Here is a 20,349-nt window from a genome sequence, read left to right as displayed (position 1 = left end):
AGAGCACGACACTGGGATATCAGGATACAGGGATATTGGGATATTGGGACACAGGGATATCGCGATATGGATACAGGGATCAGGGCTGGAGAGTTTAGAGCACGACACTGGGATATCAAGATACAGGGATATTGGGATATTGGGACACAGGGATATCGTGATATGGATACAGGGATCGGGGCTGGAGAGTTTAGAGCACGACACACTGGGATATCAGGATACAGGGATATTGGGATATCGCGATATCTGGGGCAGCTGGAGAGCAGTCAGTGGGATACACAGGGGAATATCAGGGTACAGGATATCGCGATAGGAGTACAGGGAGCAGGGCTGGGGAGCAGTGATACACACTGGGATATCAGGGTACAGGATATTGGGATATCGCGATAGGAGTACAGGGATCAGGGCTGGGGAGCAGTGGGCAGGAAACACACAAGATATCAGGATATCAGGATGTCGGGACGCACACTGCGATATTGGGACACACACCGGGATATCGGGATAGTGGGATAGGGGGATATCAGGATAGCAGGCCAGCGGGATATCGGGATAGCAGGTTATTAGGATATCAGGATATTGGGATATCGGGATATTGGGATATTGGGATATCAGGATATTGGGATATCAGGATATCGGGATATCGGGATATTGGGATATCGGGATATTGGGATATCAGGATATCAGGATATCGGGATATTGGGATATTGGGATATTGGGATATCGGGATATTGGGATATCGGGATATGGGGATATTGGGATATCAGGATATCGGGATATCGGGATACTGGGGTGCAAGAGCTCAGGGGTCAGGGCTAGGAGCAGTGAGTGGTACTGGGATAGTGGGGTACTGGGATCAGGGTACTGGGATCGGGACTGGGGTATGGGAATAGGGATACTGGGATATTGGGGATTGGGGTACAGGGATTGGGATTGGGATTGTGGTATGGGGATTGCAGTACTGGGATATTTGGGATTGGGGTACCAGGATCGGGATTGGGGTATGGTAATAGGGGTACTGGGATATTGGGGATTGGGGTACAGGGATCGGGATTGGGGTACGGAGATTGGGATTGGGGTACAGGAATCAGGGTACTGGGATTGGGATCGGGGTACAGGGATCGGGGTACAGGGGTCAGGGTACTGGGATATTGGGGTATGGGGATTGGGGTACTGGGATGTTGGGGTTCTGGGCTATTGGGGTATGGGGATCGGGGGAACCAGGGGAGATGGGAACAGGAATGGGGGGCAGCAGGGCAGGGGCTAGGGAGGGAGCGGGACTGGGGAACTGGGGGCGATGGGGGGACTGGGATCAGAATCGGGATTGGGATCGGGATTGGGATTGGGATTGGATTTGGTACCAGGATTGGGATTGGGATCGGGACTGGGATCGGGGTTTGGATTGGGATCAGGATCAGTACTGGGATCAGGGTCGGGATCGGGATCGATACTGGGATCGGGATCGGGATCGGTACCGGGATTGGGATCGGGATGGGGACCAGGATTGGGATGGGGATCGGGATCTGGACCGGGGTCAGGATGAGGATTGGGATCAGGCTTGGGATCGGGATTGGGATCAAGATCAGTACCGGGATCAGGATTGGGATCGGGATCGGTACCAGGGTCAGGATTGGGATTGGGATCGGTACCAGGATCAGGATCGGTACTGGGATTAGGATCGGGATTGAGATCAGGATCAGGATCGGGGTCGGTCCCGGGGTTCCTGTGCCCCGCTGAGCGGACCGGGGCGCTGGGGGTCTGGGGGTCTGGGGTCTGGGGTCTGGGGGTTCACACCGGAGCGGGGGGCTCGGTGGGGGAGGGGAAGGCTCCGGGGGTCCCCTGTGTCCCCAGGGGTGTCACCCCTCCCGGGGGGGCGGGGCCGCGAAGGGGCGGGGCGAGGGGCGGGGCCTGGGAAGGGACAGGCGTTGCCATGGCGATGGGGGCGTGGCTTGAGAAGGGGCGTGGCGCCAGCGTTGCCATGGGGACAGGCGCGTGGGGAAGGGGCGTGGTTTGGGGTAGGGGCGTGGTTTGGGGAAGGGGCGCGGCCAGCACTGGGTTTACAGCGGTGCATGGGCGTGGCTAAAGAAAGGGGCGTGGTCACATGGCCGTTGCCATGGTGATCTGGGCGTGGCCAATGAAAGGGGCGTTCCCAATGGATTGTGGGCGTGGCCAACGAAAGTGGGGTGGCCAATTGACCGTCGCCATGGGGATATGGGCGTGGTTTGGAGAAAGGGGCGTGGTCCCCTTTCTGGGCTTGGTGTCCCTTTTGGGGTGTCCCTTGTCCCTTTTGGGTGTCCCCTGTCCCCTTTAGGACACTCCCCAGGTGTGTGACAGACCTGTCCCCATTGATGCCATTGTCCCCAAGTGTCCCCAGGTGTCCCCAAGTGTCCCCAGGTGTCCCCAAGTGTCCCCAGGGCCTCCAGGGGCCCTTCAAGGTGTGTCTCAACTGTCCCCAAGTGTCCCCAAGTGTCCCCAAGGGTCCCCAAATGTCCCCAAGGTCATCCCTGTCACCCCCAGTGTGTCCCCCACCCCCCCCAGGCTGTCCCCAACCTGTCCCTTCCCCCTCTGGAATGTCCCCAAAGTGTCCACAAAGTGTCCCTAAAGCGTCCCCAGGTGTCCCCTGTGCCTCCAAAGTGTCACCCAAGTGTCCCCAGAGTGTCCCTAAAGTGTCCCCAGGTGTCCCCTGACCCCTTGGGGTGTCCCCATCCCTCCCAAAGTGTCCCCAAGGGGACCTTGGGGGTCCCAGGAAATCCTGGGGGGCTTTGAGGGTCCCTGGGGGTCCTTGGGACTTTGGGGAGGTCCCGGGGGTGATTTGGGATTCCTGGAGGGTTTGGGGTGTCCCTGGTGGATTTGGGGGATTTCTTGTCCCCAAAAATACACACCTGGACCCCAAAATGTGTACTTGGACCCCAAAAATCCAGTCCTGAACCCCAGAAACCCCATAAACCACCCTATAAGTCATGAACCCCCAAACCTGCTCATCAACCAGCGGGGACAGCTGGGGGAACCCCAAAACCACACCTGGAACCCAAAATACACACCTGGACCCAAAAAAACTTCACCTAGACCCCAAAATGTATACTTGGACCCCAAAAAAACAGTCCTGAACCCCAGAAACCCCATAAACCACCCTATAAATCGTGAACCCCCAAACCTGGTCATCAACCAGCGAGGACAGCTGGGGAACCCCAAAAACACACCTGGAGCCCAAAATACACACCTGGAACCCCAAAATACACACCTGGAACCCCAAAATACACACCCGGAACCCCAAAATACACACCTGGACGCCCAAAATACACACCTGGAACCCCAAAATACACACCTGGACCCCAAAATACACACCTGAAACCCAAAATACACACCTGGACCCCAAAAACACAGCCCGGAACCCTAAAAACCCCACAAACCACCCCAGACACCCTGAACCCCCAAACCAGTGGGAACACCTGGAGGAACCCCAAAAGCACACCTGGAACCCCAAAATACACACCTGAACCCCAAAAATTCAGCCCGGAACCCTAAAAACCCCACAAACCACGCCATAAATCCTGAACCCCAGGGATTTGGGGTGTCCCGGCGGCTGTTTTGGGGTCTCAGAGCAGTGATCCCCTGCTTTTGGGGTTTTTTGCCCCCCAAGGGATTTAGGGGATCCCCACACCCCAATTTTTGGGGTTTGACCCATTTTCCCTCAGATTTTAACGGATTGCTGGGGGTTTAGCCCCAAAATGGGGAGGGCAAGTCGCATTTTGGGGTCCCCAAAAATCCTCGGGGGTCCCCAAAAATCCTCGGGGGTCCCCAAAACCCTCGGGGGTCCCCAACCCTCCCTGCCCTGTTCTCCCCCAAAGGTTTGTCATAAACATATTTGGGGCAAATCAATAAGGTTTCAGTTAAAAATCTGATTTAAAGAAGTGGGAGGCCTTGGTATTGGGGGAGCTCTGGGATTTGGGGTGACCCCAAAGGGTTTGGGGTCTCCATGGTTTGGGGGAGCTCTGGATTTGGGGCTTGGGGTTTAGGGTGACCCCATGGATTTGGGATTTTCAAGGTTCAGGGGGACTCTGGAAATGAGGTGACCCCATGGATTTGGGGTGGCCATGAGTTTGGGGTGTCCATGAGTTTAGGGGGTCCCTGGATTTGGGGTGACCTCATGAGTTTGGTGTGGACATGAGTTTGGGGTGTCCATGGGCTCTGGGGGTCCATGGATTTGGGGTGACCCCATGTATTTGGGGTGGCCATGAGTTTGGGGGGTCCATGGATTTGGGGTGACCCCATGGATTTGGGGTGGACATGAGTTTGGGGTGTCCATGGGCTCTGGGGGTCCATGGATTTGGGGTGACCCCATGGATTTAGGGTGACTGTGGGCTCAGAGGGTCCCTGCAATTGGGGTGACCTCATGGATTTAGGGTGTCCATGGGTTCGGGGGTCCCTGGATTTGGGGTGACCCCATGGATTTGGGGTGGCCACGGGCTCAGAGGGTCCCTGGATTTGGGGTGACTGCATGGATTTGGGGTGACGGTGGGCTCTGGGGGTCCATGGATTTGGGGTGACCCCATGGATTTGGTGTGTCTGTGAGTTTGTGGTGTCCCTGCAATTGGGGTGACCCCATGGATTTAGGGTGTCCATGGGTTCGGGGGTCCCTGGATTTGGGGTGACCCCATGTATTTGGGGTGGCCATGAGTTTCGGGGGTCCCTCCATTTGGGGTGAACCCCTGGATTTGAGGTGGCCATGGGCTCAGAGGGTCCCTGGATTTGGGGTGACCCCATGGGTTTGGGGTGGACATGAGTTTGGGGTGACGGTGGGCTCTGGGGGTCCATGGATTTGGGGTGACCCCATGGATTTAGGGTGACTGTGGGCTCAGAGGGTCCCTGCAACTGGGGTGACCTCATGGATTTAGGGTGTCCATGGGTTCGGGGGTCCCTGGATTTGGGGTGACCCCATGGATTTGGGGTGGCCACAGGCTCAGGGGGTCCCTGGATTTGGGGTGACTCCATGGATTTGGGGTGTCTGTGAGTTTGGGGTGTCCCTGCAATTCGGGTGACCCCATGGATTCGGGGTGTCCGTGGGCTCAGGAGCTCCATGGATTTGGGGTGACCCCACTTGAGGGGGGCGGGGATCGGGGCCCCAGGGGCGTGGCTTCAACCGACGGGCGTGGCTCTGCGACGATGGGCGTGGCTCCACGAGGGGCGTGGCCTCCACCGGCAGCGGGATTTCCCTCACTGGGGGCGTGGCTTCAACTCCCATGGGCGTGGCTTCCTCGCCAGGCCCCGCCCCTTCTGCCAGGCGCGCCTCTCCCGGGGTGGGCGTGGCCCAGCGCGGGGGTGGGCGTGGCCTGCCGTGGGCGCGGCCGCGCGGGGCGGCTCCACCCCGAGGCGCGCGCGCGCGGCGGCCGCGGCTCCTCCTCCGGGCGGGCGCGCGCGGGCGGGGCGGGGGCGGAGGAGGAGGAGGAGGAGGAGGAGGAGGAGGAGGAAGGGGCGCGGGAGGGGGGGCCGGCGGTGCCGCGGGGGGGGCCATGGCGGTGCCGCCGCCGCCGCCGCCGGGCCCCGAGCAGGCCCCGCGGTACCAGGAGTGGATCCTGGACACCATCGACTCGCTGCGTTCGCGCAAGGCGCGGCCGGACCTGGAGCGCATCTGCCGCATGGTGCGGCGGCGGCACGGCCCCGAGCCCGAGCGCACCCGCGCCGAGCTGGAGAAGCTGATCCAGCAGCGCGCCGTGCTCCGCGTCTCCTACAAGGGCAGCATCTCGTACCGCAACGCCGCCCGCGTGCAGCCGCCGCGCCGCCCGCCGCCGCCCGCCCGCCGCCCGCCGCCCGTCAGCCTCCGCGACACCGCGCGCCTCCTCGGCGGCGACGGCCGCCTCACCCGCGGCCGCCTCCAGGGCTCGGCCGCGCCCGGCGGCGGCGGGGGGGCGGCCGGGGCGGCCCCCGGGGCGGGCGGCGGCGGCGGAGCGGGCGGCGGGGCCCGGCCCGAGCGCACCCGGCTGGGCGCCATCGCCACGGCCCGCGGGGAGCGCGGGAGAGCGGCCGCCGGCCGGGCGCGGAAGGTGAGGGGGAGCGGCGAGGGGCTGAGGGGAGCGGGAGGCCCGGGGGTCGTGAGGGGAGCGGCGAGGGGCTGAGGGGAGCGGGAGAGGGGCTGAGGGGAGCGGGTGGCCGGGGGGTCGTGAGGGGCTGAGGGGAGCGGGAGGCCCGGGGGTCGTGAGGGGAGCGGCGAGGGGCTGAGGGGAGCCGTGAGGGGCTGAGGGGAGCGGTGAGGGGCTGAGGGCAGCGGGCGGCCCGGGGGTCGTGAGGGGGAGAGGTGAAGGGCTGAGGGCAGCGGGCGGCCTGGGGGTCGTGAGGGGAGCGGCGAGGGGCTGAGGGGAGCCGTGAGGGGCTGAGGGGAGCGGGAGGCCCGGGGGTCGTGAGGGGAGCGGTGAGGGGCTGAGGGGAGCGGTGAGGGGCTGAGGGCAGCGGGCGGCCCGGGGGTCGTGAGGGGAACCGGCGGGGAGGGATCCGGGAGTCGTGAGGGGGAGCGCGGGAAGGGCGGAGCGGTGAGGGAATGAGGGGCTCGGGGGTCGTGGGGGAGAGCCGGGGGGGCTTTAGGGGTTCCTGACAGGCTGAGTGGAGTGGGGGTCGTGAGGGAGCATTGAAGGACTGAATGGACCCTCTGGGGCTGAGGGGATGGGGAGATTGGGGGTCCTGAGGGAGAACCGAGGGGCTGAGGCGATCCTGAGGGGATCCTGAGGGGCTCGGGGGTCGTGAGGAGGAGTGCAGGAAAGGGAAGCCATGAGGGGCTGAGGGGAATGGAGGGTTAGGGATCATGAGGGGTCCCTGGAGGGGTGAGGAGAGCTGGGGGCTCTTCGAGGGGACACTCAGGGGAAGGGGCTGGGGGTCGTGAGGAGGCACTGGATCCCTGAGGAGTTTGGGGTCGTGAGGAGGTGCCGGAGCCCTGAGGGGTTTGAGGTTGTGAGGAGGCACTGGAGCCCTGAGGGGGTTTGGAGTTGGAAGGCACTTGGAGCCCTAAGGGGGTTTGGGGTCATGAGGAGACACCAGAGCCCTGAGGGATTTGGGGTCAGGAGGCACCAGTACCGTAAGGGGGTTTGGGGTCAGAAGGCACTGGAACCCTGAGGGGTTTGGGGTCTTGAGGAGACACCAGAGCCCTAAGGGGGTTTGGGGTCATGAGGAGGCACCAGAGCCGTGAGGGGTTTGGGTTCAGGAGGCACTGAAACCCTGAGGGGGTTTGGGGTCGTGAGGAGGCACTGGAGCCCTAAGGGGGTTTGGGGTCGTGAGGAGACACCAGAGCCCTGAGGAGTTTTGGGGTCATGAGGAGGCACTGGAGCCCTAAGAGGGTTTGGGGTCAGGCAGCATCAGAGCCCTGAGGGGTTTGGGGTCAGGAGACACCAGAGCACTGAGGGGTTTTAGGATCGTGAGAAGGCACTGGAGCCCTAAGGGTTTGGGGTTGTGAGGAAGCTCCGGAGTCCTAAGGGTTTGGGGTTGTGAAGGGGCGCCAGGAGGACTGAGGGGGGCTCTGAGGGGACAGCGGGGACAGGGACAGCAGGGGTCGTGAAAGGGAGCGCTGAGGGCATGGAGGGGACTGGGGGGCTCAGGGAGGGTGACCCTGAGGGGAGCAGGGGGACAGCAGCAGGAATTTGAGGGTCTGAGAGGAGTGAGGGGATGCTGAGGGGACACTGGGGAATTGATGGGGACCCCTGAAGGGGTGGTGGGGACAGAGGGGGGACACGAGGGGGGCTTAAGAGGGTGGAAGGGATTTGATGGGGGACATGGGACACAGAAGGGGGTCTGGGGGTGCTGAAGGGACTTGGGGAGGGACTTGGGGGGACCCTGAGGGGACTTGGGGGGACCCTGAGGGGACTTGAGGGGTATCTGAGGGGACTTGGGGGGACCCTGAGGACATGGGGAGGACCCTGAGGGGACAGCAAGGACCCCAAAAGGGTGTTTGGGACCCCAGAGAGGACTTGGGTAGCATGGAGAGAGGGGAACAGGGACTGGGGGAGACTTTAGGGTCACCCTGAGGTGACAGCAGGGACCTGAGGGGGCCATGGGGTCACCCAGAGCCAGGACTGGGAGGTTTGGGGTCCCCAGGACATTTGGGGGGGACAATGACAATGAGGGGGTGACACAGCTGTGGGGGGGAAGTGCAGAATTGGGGGTTTGGGGGGACTCTGCAGGGCTGGGGGAGCTAATTTTTGGGGGATTCTGGATTTGGGGAGTTCATTTTTGAGTGATTCTGGTTTTGGGGGATCCTGGGGTTGGGGGCTTCATTTTTGGGGGATTCTGGGTTTGGGGTGAAGCTGTAGGATTGGGGGAGTTCATTCTTGGGTAATCCTGGGTTTGATGAGTTCATTTTTGGGGGATCCTGGATTTGGAGTTAATTTTTAGATGATCCTGAATTTGAAGGGTTCATTTTTGGGATATCCTTGATTTGGGGAGTTCATTTTTGGGATATCCTCGATTTGGGGAGCTCATTTTTGGGGTATCCTGGATTTGGAGGAGTTAATTTTTAGATTATCCTGAGTTTGAGTTCATTTTTGGGGTATCCTGAGTTTGGGGAGCTCATCTTTGGGATATCCTCGATTTGGGGAGTTCATCTTTGGGATATCCTGAGTTTGGGGAGTTCATTTTTGGGATATCGTGGATTTGGAGGAGTTAATTTTTAGATTATCCTGAGTTTGAGGAGTTAATTTTTGGGGTATCCTGAGTTTGGGGAGTTAATTTTTGGGGTACCCTCGATTTGGGGAGCTCATTTTTGGGATATCCTGAGTTTGAGGAGCTCATTTTTGGTGTATCCTTGATTTGGGGAGTTCATTTTTGGGATATCCTCACTTCGGGGAGCTCATTTTTGGGAACACCTCATCTCTTTTTGGGATGAGCATAACCTCCCTCCTCATCACCACCAACCGCTCTCCACCTTCAGCTCTCCCATTTTGGGGCAAAAAACCACATTTTCTCAAAACCTACAAATTTCGGCGGGGGGGGGATGGGATCTCCCCATTTTCTGCAAACCCATAAATTTGGGATCTCCCCATTTTCTGCAAACCCATAAATTTGGGATCTCCCCATTTTCCGCAAACCCATAAATTTGGGATCTCCCCATTTTCGGGGGTGTTTCACTTTTTGGGATTAACCCTTTGCCCCCCAGCCGCCCTGCAGCAGCAGCGAGGCGTCGGCGCGGGAGGAGGAGGAGGAGGAGGATGACGAGGAGGATGAGGACGATGAAGGCTCAGGCTCCGAGGCCTCGGAGGACGCTGCTCCCCCCCGGCAGCTGAACGGGGAGGGCCGAGGGGGGCAACCCCTGCGCCCCCCGGGCCAGCCCCCCCCCGAGAGACCCCCCCAGGCCAAGGCCTGCGCCCCGGGGGAGGGGGGCTGCCAGCACGGGGCTCCCCTCAAGAAGGAGGGCGCCTTCGGGCAGCCCGACAGAGCAGGTACCCCGGGGGGCAGTTTTGGGGTGGTTGGGGGCAGTTTGAGGGGGCTGGGGGCAGATTGGGGGCAGTTTTGGGGGGATGGGGGCAGATTGGGTGATCAGGGGGGGGGGCTGGGGGTGGTTTGGGGGCTGGGGGTGGTTTGGGGGTGCAGGAGGGCAGCTTGAGGGACTGGGGGCGGTTTGGGGATCGGGGCAGTTTGGGTGATCGGGGGCAGGTTGCGTGATCAGGGGGCGGTTTGGGGGATCGGGCGAATTTGAGGGGGCTAGGGGCAGTTTGGGGGGCTGGGGGCAGTTTTGGCAGTGGTTTGGGGGGCTGGGGCAGTTTGGGGGTGTTGGGGGCTGGGGCAGTTTGAGGGGTTTTGGGGGCTCAGGGCAATTTAGGGGATCAGGAGGGCATTCGGGGTGGTTTGGGGGCTGAGGGGCAGTTTGGGGGGCTGGGGTGGTTTGGGGATGTTGGGGGCTGGGGCAGCTTGGGGGATCAGGGGGCAGTTCAGGGGTGGTTTGGGGGCTGGGGTTGGGTTTGGGGAGGCTGGGGGCAGTTTGGGGGATCGGGGGACGTTTGGGGTGTTGGGGCAGTTTCAGATCGGGGGCAGTTTGGGGGCTGGGGGCGGCTTGGAGGTGTTGTGGGGCTGGGGGCAGATTGGGGGTGCTGAGGGGCAGTTTGGGGAGGTTGGGGTCAGTTTGGCAGTGGTTTGGGGGCTGGGGGCAGTTTGGGGGGCTGGGGTGGTTTGGGGATGTTGGGGGGCTGGGGGCAGCTTGGGGGATCAGGGGGCAGTTCCTGGTGTGTTGGGGGCTGGGGGGCAGTTTGGGTGATCAGGGGGCAGTTTGGGGGGCTGGAGGCAGTTTGGGGATGTTGTGGGGGCTGGGGCAGATTGGAGGTGCTGGGGGCAATTTGGGTGTGGTTTGGGGGCTTGGGCAGTTTGGGGGTGCTGAGGGGCAGTTTGGGAATCAGGGGGCAGTTTGGGGATGGTTTCAGTGGTCAGGGGGTAGTTTAGCAGGGGGCAGTTTGGGGGTGCAGGGGGCAGTTTTGGGGGATCAGGGGGCAGTTTAGGAGTTGGGGGTCCCTCCCAGGCATGCTGGTGGTCAGTTCATGCTGTGGAATACAGGGTCAGTCCAGAGGGGAGATGGAGCTTGGGGGTCTCAGTGGTCTGGGTTCAGTGGTGTGGGGTCAGTGTGGGGTCAGTGTGGGGTGTCTGGCTGTCAGTGTGGGGTCAGTGTGTGGAGGTGAGTATGGGCTGGGGTCAGTGTGGGGTCAGTCCTGCATGTGGGTCAGTGTGGGCTGTGGGGTCAGTGTCAGTCAGCCTTGGCTGTGGGGTCGGTGTGGGCTGTGGGGTCAGTCCTGCATGTGGGGTCAGTGTGGGCTATGGGGTCACTCTGGGCTGTGGGGTCAGTCCCGGTCACTCAGGGGTCAGTGTGGGCTGTGGGGTCACTCCTGGGGTCACTCAGGGGTCACTCAGGGCTGTGGGGTCACTCCCCGGGTCACTCAGGTCACTCCCAGGCTGACCATGCTGTCCCCACAGTGTCCCCAGCGCTGGCAGGGCCAGAGCCTCAGTGCCACTGTCCCCAGGCTGTGCTCAGTCTGCTGGTCACTCTGGGGTCACGCTGGGGTCACTCCCAGGCTGCGGTCACTCTGGGGTCACTGGGATCACTCTGGGTCACTCCAGGCTGGGGTCACTGGGGTCACTCTGGGCTGGGGTCACTGGGGTCATTCTGGGGTCACTCCGGGCTGTGGTCACTCCAGGCTGTGGTCACTGGGGTCACTCGGGTCACTTGTGGTCACTCACTCCAGGCTGGGGTCTCTGGGGTCACTCTGTGGTCACTCCAGGCTGTGGTCACTGGGGTCACTCTGGGGTCACTCTGTGGTCACTCCAGGCTGGGGTCACTGGGGTCACTCCGGGCTGGGGTCACTCTGGGGTCACTCTGGGCTGGGGTCACTCTGGGGTCACTTTGGGGTCACTCTGGGCCGTGGTCACTGGGGTCACTCCAGGCTGGGGTCACTCTGTGGTCACTCCAGGCTGGGGTCACTCTGTGGTCACTCTGGGGTCACTCTGGGGTCACTCCCAGGCTGACCCTTGCTGTCCCCGCAGTGTCCCCAGCGCTGGCAGGCGCAGAGCCCTCGGTGCCACTGTCCCCAGGCCGGCCAGGTCCCCAGGCCACCGAGGGGACACCGTTCAGCTGCACGTGAGTCGGGGCTGTGTCCCCTGTGTCACCCTGTGTCACCCTGTGTCACCCTGGTGTCACCCTGTGTCACCCTGTGTGTCCCCCTGTGTCCCCTGTGTCACCCTGGTGTCCCCTGTGTGTCACCTGTGTCACCCTGTGTCACCCTGGTGTCCCCATGTGTCATCCTGTGTGTCACCCTGTGTCACCCTGGTGTCACCCTGTGTCATCCTGTGTCACCCGGTGTGCCACCCTGTGTCACCCTGGTGTCACCTTAGTGTCCCCTGTGTCACCCTGGTGTCCTCATGTGTCACCCTGTGTCACCCTGGTGTCCCCTGTGTGTCACCCTGGTGTCCTCTGGTGTCCCCATGTGTCATCCTGTGTCACCCTAGTGTCACCCTAGTGTCACCCTGGTGTCCCCTGTGTCACCCTAGTGTCCCCTGTGTGTCACCCTAGTGTCACCCTAGTGTCACCCTAGTGTCACCCTAGTGTCCTCTGGTGTCCCTTGTGTCACCCTGGTGTCCCCTGTGTGTCACCCTGTGTCACCCCATGTCACTCAGTGTCACCCTGTGTCACCCTGGTGCCCCCTAGTGTCACCCTCTGTCACTCAGTGTCACCTTGGGTGTCCCCATGTCCCACCCAGTGTCCCACTGTGTCACCTTGTTTCACTTAGTGTCCCATGCAGTGTCCCCTTGTGTCACTCTGGATGTCCCTCTGTGTCCCGCTGTGTCACCCCAGGTGTCCCCATGTGTCCCACTGTGCCACCCAAGGTGTCCCCATGTCCCACTGGTATCCCTTTGTCCCCTCCCGGTGTCCCCCTGTCTCCCCCAGTGTCTCCCTGTTCACACTGGTGTCCCCTATCCCTGTGACATTGTCCCCATGTCCCCCTGGCTGTCCCCTGTCCCCATTGTCCCCATTGTCCCCATTGTCCCCATTGTCCCCATTGTCCCCATGTCCCCCCGAGTGTCCCCATCCCAGTGACCATGTCCCCATGTCCCCCCATGCTGGTGACCATGTCCCTGTGTACCCATGGGTGTCCCCATGTCCCCACAGTGTCCCCACCCCAGTGACAATGTCCCCATGGGTGTCCCCACATCCCCACCCCAGTGACAGTGTCCCTGTGTCCCCCTGTCCCCATCCCAGTGATGGTGTCCCCATGGTGTCCCCATGTCCCCATCCCAATGACAGTGTCCCCATGGTGTCCCCATGTCCCCACCCCAGTGACCGTGTCCCCATGTCCCCCTGTCCCCATGTCCCCGTGTCCCCATGTCCCCATGTCCCCGTGTCCCCATGTCCCCATGTCCCTGTGTCCCCGTGTCCCCATCCCAGTGACTGTCCCTGTGTCCCCATGCCCCCACCCCAGTGACGGTGTCCCCATGTCGTCCCCCTGTCCCCCTGTCCCCACCCCAGTGACAGTGTCCCCCTGTCCCCAGGGCCGGCCGCAAGGACAAGGCTGTGGACCCAGTGGAGTGGTCAGTGCGGGATGTGGTCGAGTACTTCACCGAGGCTGGATTCCCCGAGCAGGCCGGCGCCTTCCAGGAGCAGGTGGGACCTCTGGCAACTGTGTCACCAGTTTGTCACCCCTCTGTCACCTGTGTCACCTGTCTGTCACACCTGTGTCACCTGTCTGTCACCTCTGTCACCTGTGTCACCCGTCTGTCACCCTTCTGTCACCCCTCTGTCACCCCTCTGTCACCTCTGTCACCTGTGTCACCTGTCTGTCACCCCTCTGTCACCTCTGTTACCTCGGTCACCTGTCTGTCACCTCTGGGTGTACTCCACGGGCAGGTGGGGACCTCTGTCACCTCTGTCACCCCTCTGTCACCCCTCTGTCACCTCTGGGTGTCCTCTAGGGGCAGGTGGGGACCTCAGTCACCTCTGTCACACCTCTGTCACCTGTCTGTCACCTGTCTGTCACCTGTCTGTCCCCTCTGGGTGCCCTCCAGGGGCAGGTGGGGACATCCTGTCACCTCTGTCACCTCCGGATGTCCTTCCAGTGGCAGGTGGGGACCTCCTCCCCCCCCCCAGTGTCCCCTCTGTCCCCCCACGGTGTCCCCAGGGCTCCTTCTGTCACTGTGGGGACATCCCAAGAACGTCCCCCTCCAATTCCTCATGGCCACTGCCACCCTCTGCGTGTCCCCACTGTCCCCGGGGTGTCCCCAAGTTGTCCCCCATAACCTCTGGTGGATGCCTAGTGTCCCCACTGGGGTGTCCCCATGTCCCCAAACCCCATTTCCCCCACGGACACTCCCACCCTCCTCCATCCCCCTGAGCCACCTGGGCTGCGTCCCAGCCTGTCCCCTGGCTGTCCCCTGGCTGTCCCCTGGCTGTCCCCTGGGTGTCCCCTGGCTGTCCCCTGTCCCCAGGAGATCGACGGCAAGTTGCTGCTGCTGATGCAGAGGGCCAATGGGCTCTCCATGTCCTGTGTCCCTTAGCTGTCCCCTGTCCCCAAGGCTGTTCCCTGACTGTCCCCTGACTGTCCCCTGGCTGTCCCCTGACTGTCCCATGTCCCCAGGAGATCAATGGCAAGTCTCTGCTGCTGATGCAGAGGGCTGATGGGCTCAGAGGGCTCTCCATGTCCTCTGTCCCCTGGCTGTCCCCTGTCCCTCACTGTCCCCTGGCTGTCCCCATGTCCCCCTGGCTGTCCCCTGACTGTCCCCTGTCCCCAGGAGATCGATGGCAAGTCTCTGCTGCTGATGCAGAGGGCCGACGTGCTGACAGGACTCTCCATGTCCTGTGTCCCCTGGCTGTCCCCTGTCTCCCTGGTGTCCCCATGTCCCCTGACTCTCCCCATGTCCCCAAGGCTGTCCCCTGGCTGTCTCCTGACTGTCCCGTGTCCCCAGGAGATCGATGGCAAGTCTCTGCTGCTGATGCAGAGGGCTGACGTGCTGACAGGACTGTCCATCCGCCTGGGCCCGGCGCTCAAGATCTACGAGTACCACGTGAAGCTGCTGCAGCGCAGCCACTTCCAGGACGAGGAGCCTCCCCCGGAGCCCTTCCCGGCCTGAGACCCCCAAAAACCGGGGGGGGCTCCCCAAAAACCCGGGGGGGCTCCCCAAAAACCCGGGGGGGCTCCCCAAAAACCCGGGGGCACCCCGGTATCCGGGAGAGCCCCTCCCCCCCTGCTGCTGCTGCTGCACACAGAGACTTTGGGGGGTGGGTTGGGGGGTCCCACCCATTTTTGGGGGGTCCTGTCCCTTTTTGGGGGGGGTCCCACCCATTTTTGGGGGGTTCCACCTCTATTTTGGGTGGTTCCACCTCTCTTTGGGGGGGTCCCACTTCTATTTTGGGTGGTTCCATCCCTTTTTGGGGGGTCCCACCTCTATTTTGGGGGGTCCCATCCCTTTCTGAGGGGGGGTACCACCTCTCTTTAGGGTCCCACCTCTCTTTGGGGGGTCCTGTCCCTATTTGGGGGGGGTCCCACCTCTATTTCGGGGGGTCCCACCTCTATTTGAGGGATCCCACCTCCCTTTTCGGGGGTCTCATCTCTATTTTGGGGGGTCCTGTCCCTTTTTGGGGGGTCCCACCCCTATTTGAGGGATCCCACCTCCCTTTTCGGGGGTCTCATCTCTATTTTCGGGGGGTCCCGTCTCTATTTCGGGGGGTCCCACCCCTCTCTCCGGGGGGATCCCACACTCCGGGGGGGTCACCCCTCTTTCGGGGGGTCACGGGGGTGGGGTCACCCCACTCCCTGGGGGGGTCACCCCTCTTTCGGGGGGTCGCCCCCCTTTTAGATCCCCCTTTTCTCTGGGGGGATTTTTACCGAGGGGTGGTTGGGGGAGGGGCTCTGCCGCCATGTTTTAAACCTCCCCGCCTCCCTCCCCAACCTGGGGGTGCGGCTGCCCCCGCCCTCCCCCGCACTCCGTGCCCTCCCCCACCCGGGCCTGCCTCGTTTTGGGTTTTTTTTAAATAAAAACGGAAAAATGAAATCGATCAAACACCAAACCTCAGCATTTTGGGGGGGAATCTTTCCAGGGGTGATGTCCCCCAATTTGGGGGTCTTGCCGCCTTAGAGACCCCAAAAGGCACCCCGAAAACGGGGGATTTGGGGGGTTGGGGAAGTTCTGCGCATGCGCTGGTCCTCCCAGCCGGCAGGGGGCGCTCGCCTCCACGGGGAGACGCTCCTTCCACCCTGCGCATGCGTCGTTGGTTAACGGAGCCACCGCATCACCTCCGGGAGCTGCCAGAGCCCAAAATCCTTCCTTAATCAGCCTTAAACTATCCCCAGCGGCCCTAAAACAGCGTCAGGCATCATTGAAGGAGTCAAAACTGCCCCAAACCAGCCGAAACTGCCCCAAAACCAGCCTCAGGCGCCACGAAAGCCATAAAGGCTCCTGAACTGCCCCAGGGACCCTAAAACAGCCTCAGACATCATTGAAGGAGTCAAAACTGCCCCAAACCAGCCGAAACTGCCCCAAAACAACCTCAGGCGCCACGAAAGCCATAAAAGCTCCTAAAACCTCCGGTGTGCCTCGAGCCTCCCTAAAACCCCCTCAGGCCCGCCATGCAGCCCTTCGGAGCCCCGAAAGAAGGCAGGATCGCCTCAAAATGCTCCTAAACCCCATAAATGTTTATGTAGGATTCGTTCCCTCCACCGTGTTTCCCTACGGCATCCGGTGAGGCCCAGAAAAGCCCAGAAAACTCAGAATCTCATTTTTCCTACGGCGGCCGCTGAGGGCCAAACCCCTTCCCCTCAGCCCTGCGCGTGCGCAAAGCCGCTCCGCCTTCCCACAGCGGCTAAAACCACCCAAAATCCGCTTTATCCTCCAAAAATCCACTTTACCCTCCCTTCAGCTCCCCAAAATCAGCTTCATCCTCCCTTCAGCTCCCCAAAATCCGCTTTATCGCCCAAAAATCCACTTTATCCTCCCTTCAGCTCCTCCAAAATCCACTTCATCCTCCCAAAATTCGCTTCATCCTCCCTTCAGCTCCCCAAAATCCACTTTATCCTCCCAAAATCCTCTTTATCCTCCCTTCAGCTCCCCAAAATCCACTTTATCCTCCCAAAATCCTCTTTATCCTCCCTTCAGCTCCCCCTCACCCCCAGCAGCGCTGAGGCCTTAACTCCCACCGCGCATGCGCAGTGTGCGTTCCCGCGGCAAGATGGCAGCGCCCACAGAGGCTCAGAAAACAGCAATATCCCGTTATGCGCATGCGCAATACGCATCCCCTCGGCAAGACGGCGGCGCCCTCAGTTGCCCAGAAAAAGCATCAATGATCCTTTGTGCGCATGCGCACTGTGCCCCTTGGCAAGATGGCGGCGCCCTCAGAGGCTCAAAAATCTCGATGATGCGTTGTGCGCATGCGCAATATGCGTTTCCGCGGCAAGATGGCGGCGCCCTCAGAAACCTCACCGCTCCTCTCCGCGCATGCGTACTGTGCCCCCCTTGGCAAGATGGCGGCGCCCACAGAGGCTCAAAACCATCACTATCCCGTTATGCGCACGCGCAGTATGCCTTCAGCGGCAAGATGGCGGCGCCCTGAGAGCCCCAGAAACACATCAATATCCCGTTGTGCGCATGCGCAATACGCCCCGCCCTCAGCAGCCCAAACCCCGCACTGCACCTCTCTGCGCATGCGCACTGCGCCTCCCCGTGGCAAGATGGCCGCGCTCTCAGAGGATCAAAAAAAACCACACTGATCCTTTGTGCGCATGCGCAGTGTAGCCCCCCCTTGGCAAGATGGCGGCGCCCTCAGAGACCCAGGAAAAAAAAACCATCACTATCCCCTTGTGCGCATGCGCAGTGTGCCTCCCCTCGGCAACATGGCGGCGCCCTCAGAAACCCTCACTGCTCCTCTCCGCGCATGCGCACTTTGCTTCCCCTTGGCAAGATGGCGGCGCCCTCAGAGACCCAGAAAAAACCGTCAATATCCCGTTGTGCGTATGCGCACTGTGCCTCTCCTCGGCAAGATGGCGGCGCCCTCAGAACCCCTCCCCGCTCCTCCCCCGGCAAGATGGCGGCGCCCACCTCCCCCTCCCGCCGTACGGCCGCCGCTGCCAGCCCCGCCCGCCGCTCTCCCCGCGCATGCGCGGCGCGGGGGGGAAGATGGCGGCGTCCTCGCTGGAGCAGAAGCTGTCGCGGCTGGAGGCGAAGCTCAAGCAGGAGAACCGCGAGGCGCGCAGGAGGATCGACCTCAACCTGGACATCGGCCCTGCCCGCGCCAGGCCCAGTAAGGGGAGCGGAGCGGCCTGAGGGCAGCGCCGGGACAGCCTGAGGGGAGGCCGCGCGGGGCCGGAGGGGAGCGAGGCCCTGAGGGGAAATGGGGCGGAGAGAAGGGTTTTGGGGGGGTTTGGGGGATTTTTAGGGCCGCTTTGGGGGTTTGGGGCGATTTTTGGGGTTGTTTGGGGCAGTTTAGGGCCATTTTGGGGCAATATAGAGGCTTTTTGGGGCAGTTTAGGGGCGTTTGGGGGCAGTTTAGGGTCGTTTTGGGGCAGTTTAGGGGCTTTTTAGGGCCGGTTTGGGGTGCTTGGGGCGATTTTGGGGTTGTTTGGGGCAGTTTAGGAACGTTTTGGGGCAGTTTAAGGGCTTTTTAGGGCCGGTTTGGGGTGCTTGGCGGGTTTGGGGCAATTGTGGGGCGGTTCGGGGCAGTTTAGGAACGTTTTGGGGCGGTTCGGGGCTGTTTGGGGCACTTTGGGGTCGTTTTGGGGCAATTTAGGGCCGTTTTGGGGCAATTTAGGGCCATTTTGGGGCAGTTCTGGGCTCTTTGGGGCAGTTTAGGGGCTTTTTAGGGCCAGTTTGGGGCAGTTTAGGGCCATTTGGGGGCTTTTTGGGGACATTTTGGGGCCATTTTGGTGTGTTTGGGGCAGTTTTGGGGCAGTTTGGGGCGTTTGTTACAGGTTTGGGATATTTGGGGCAGTTTAGGGACATTTTGGGGTTGTTTGGGGAACTTTTGAGGCAGTTTTGGGTTGTTTGGGGTGTTTAGGGCCATTTTGGGGCTGTTTGGGTTAGTTTTGGGGCAGTTCTGGCTTATTTGGGGCAATTTAGGGCAATTTTGGGGCAGTTTGGGGTGTTTGTTCCAGGTTTGGGATATTTGGGGCAGTTTAAGTCCATTTCGGGGCAGTTTAGGGTTATTTAGGGCAGTTTAGGGGCATTTTGGGGCAGTTTAGGGTTATTTCGGATGTTTTTGGGCTGTTCAGGGCAGTTTGGGGCCATTTAGGGGCAGTTCTGAGGTTTTGGGACAGTCTGGGGCAGTTTAGGGCCATTTTGGGGTGTTTGTTACCAGTTTGGGATATTTGGGGTGTTTAGGGACATTTCAATGAAGTTCTGGGTTGTTTTGGGCAGTTTGGGGGTTTTTGGGGCATTTTAGGGCCATTGGGGCAGTCCTGGGGTTTTAAGGGCAGTTTGGGGCCATTTGGGGCAGTTTTGGGTCATTTGGGGCAGTTTTGGGGTCTTTAGGGCAGTTTTGGGGTCTTTGGGGCAGTTTAGGGTCATTTTGGGGCAGTCCTGAATTATTTGGGGTGTTTGGGACACTTTTGGGGTATTTAGGGCCATTTTGGGGCAGTTCTGGGCTGTTTTGGGGTGTTTGGGACACTTTTGGGGTCTTTGGGGCAGTTTAGGGCCATTTTGGGGCTGTTTTGGGGTGTTTGGGACACTTTTGGGGTGTTTCAGGACAGTTCTGCTTTGTTCAGGAGGTTGCTGGAGGTTTGAGGCTCTTTGGGGAGGATTTGGGGTTTTTGGGGCCGTTTTGGGGCAGTTCTGGGGCATTTTGGGATGTTTGGGGCAGTTTAGAGAGGATTTAGGGCCATTTTGGGGCAGTTTGGGGTCATTTTGGGGCGGATTAGGGTGGTTTGGGGCAGTTTAGAGAGGATTTAGGATTATTTTGGGGCTGTTTGAGGGTTTTTTGGGGCAGTTCAGGGTTGTTTGAGGGGATTTAGGGCCATTTTGGGGCAGTTTTAGAGGGGATTTAGGATTATTTTGGGGCAGTTTTAGGGTTGTTTGGGGCAATTTAGGGCCATTTTGGGGCAATTTTGGGATGTTTGGGGTAGTTTAGAGAGGATTTAGGGCCACTTTGGGGCAGTTTAGGGTCATTTTGGGGCAGTTTAGGGTCATTTTGGGGCAGTTTGGAGGGGATTTAGGGCCATTTTGGGGCAATTCTGGGGCATTTTGGGATGTCTGGGGCTCTCTTAGGACACTTTAGGGACATTTTGGGGCAGTTCTGGGTTGTTTGGGGCAGTTTGGAGGGGATTTAGGATTATTTTGGGGCAGTTTAGGGTGATTTGGGGCAATTTAGAGCCATTTTGGGGCAGTCTGGAGAGGATTTAGGGCCATTTTGGGGCAGATTTGGCTCATTTTGGGGAGAATGGGGACAGCTTTGGGGTCTTTGGGGCAGTTTAGAGAGGATTTAGGGCCATTTCAGGCCAGTTTAGGGACATTTTGGGGCACTTTAGGGACTTTTTGGATTTTTGGGGATTTTTTTGATTTTTTGGTGATTTTTTTAGGATTTTTAGGGATTTTTTGGGGATGTTTGGGGAATTTTTAGGGAATTTTTGGGGAATTTTTTTTTCGGTGGTTTTGGGGATATTTTTGATTTTGGGGGAATTTTTTAAATTTTTTTTTGATTTTGGGGGAATTTGGGGATTTTTTTTATTTTTAGGGGATTTGGGGGGAATTTTTTGGGACTTTGGGAATTTTGGGGAATTTTTAGGGATTTTTTTCAGGTGATTTTGGAGAATTTTTTTTGATTTTTTGGGATTTTAGGATTTTGGGGGATTTTAGGGGGGATTTTTGGGGATTTTAGGGGGAATTTTAGGGGATTTTTGGGGTTTTTTGGGGGATTTT

At 60.1% G+C, this 20,349-nt stretch overlaps 1 protein-coding gene across 1 annotated transcript; it reads left to right on the top strand.

The window, feature by feature from the left end:
• Positions 1-5,450: 5,450 nt before the first annotated feature.
• Positions 5,451-14,747, top strand: LOC146422605 (sterile alpha motif domain-containing protein 1-like). The gene is made up of 5 exons (XM_085045966.1): positions 5,451-6,038; positions 9,131-9,413; positions 11,500-11,593; positions 13,003-13,114; positions 14,413-14,747. Exons 1-5 carry the CDS (start codon positions 5,508-5,510, stop codon positions 14,575-14,577), a joined length of 1,185 nt encoding a protein of 394 aa, XP_084902092.1. The 5' UTR covers positions 5,451-5,507; the 3' UTR covers positions 14,578-14,747.
• The last annotated feature ends 5,602 nt before the right edge of the window (positions 14,748-20,349 follow it).

This window comes from Lichenostomus cassidix, unplaced genomic scaffold (assembly GCF_008360975.1).
Source record: "Lichenostomus cassidix isolate B80296 unplaced genomic scaffold, HeHo_3.0 HiC_scaffold_39, whole genome shotgun sequence".
Classification (NCBI taxonomy): Eukaryota; Metazoa; Chordata; class Aves; order Passeriformes; family Meliphagidae; genus Lichenostomus; species Lichenostomus cassidix.
This window is presented reverse-complemented; position numbering and strand designations above follow the sequence as displayed.

Excerpts from the sequence above, each read along its gene's own strand:
- LOC146422605 (XM_085045966.1), top strand. The coding sequence starts at position 5,508 with ATGGCGGTGCCGCCGCCGCCGCCGCCGGGCCCCGAGCAGGCCCCGCGG. Across the intron at positions 6,039-9,130 it reads CCGCCGGCCGGGCGCGGAAG|CCGCCCTGCAGCAGCAGCGA; the intron begins GTGAGGGGGAGC and ends TTTGCCCCCCAG. Across the intron at positions 9,414-11,499 it reads CGGGCAGCCCGACAGAGCAG|TGTCCCCAGCGCTGGCAGGC; the intron begins GTACCCCGGGGG and ends CTGTCCCCGCAG.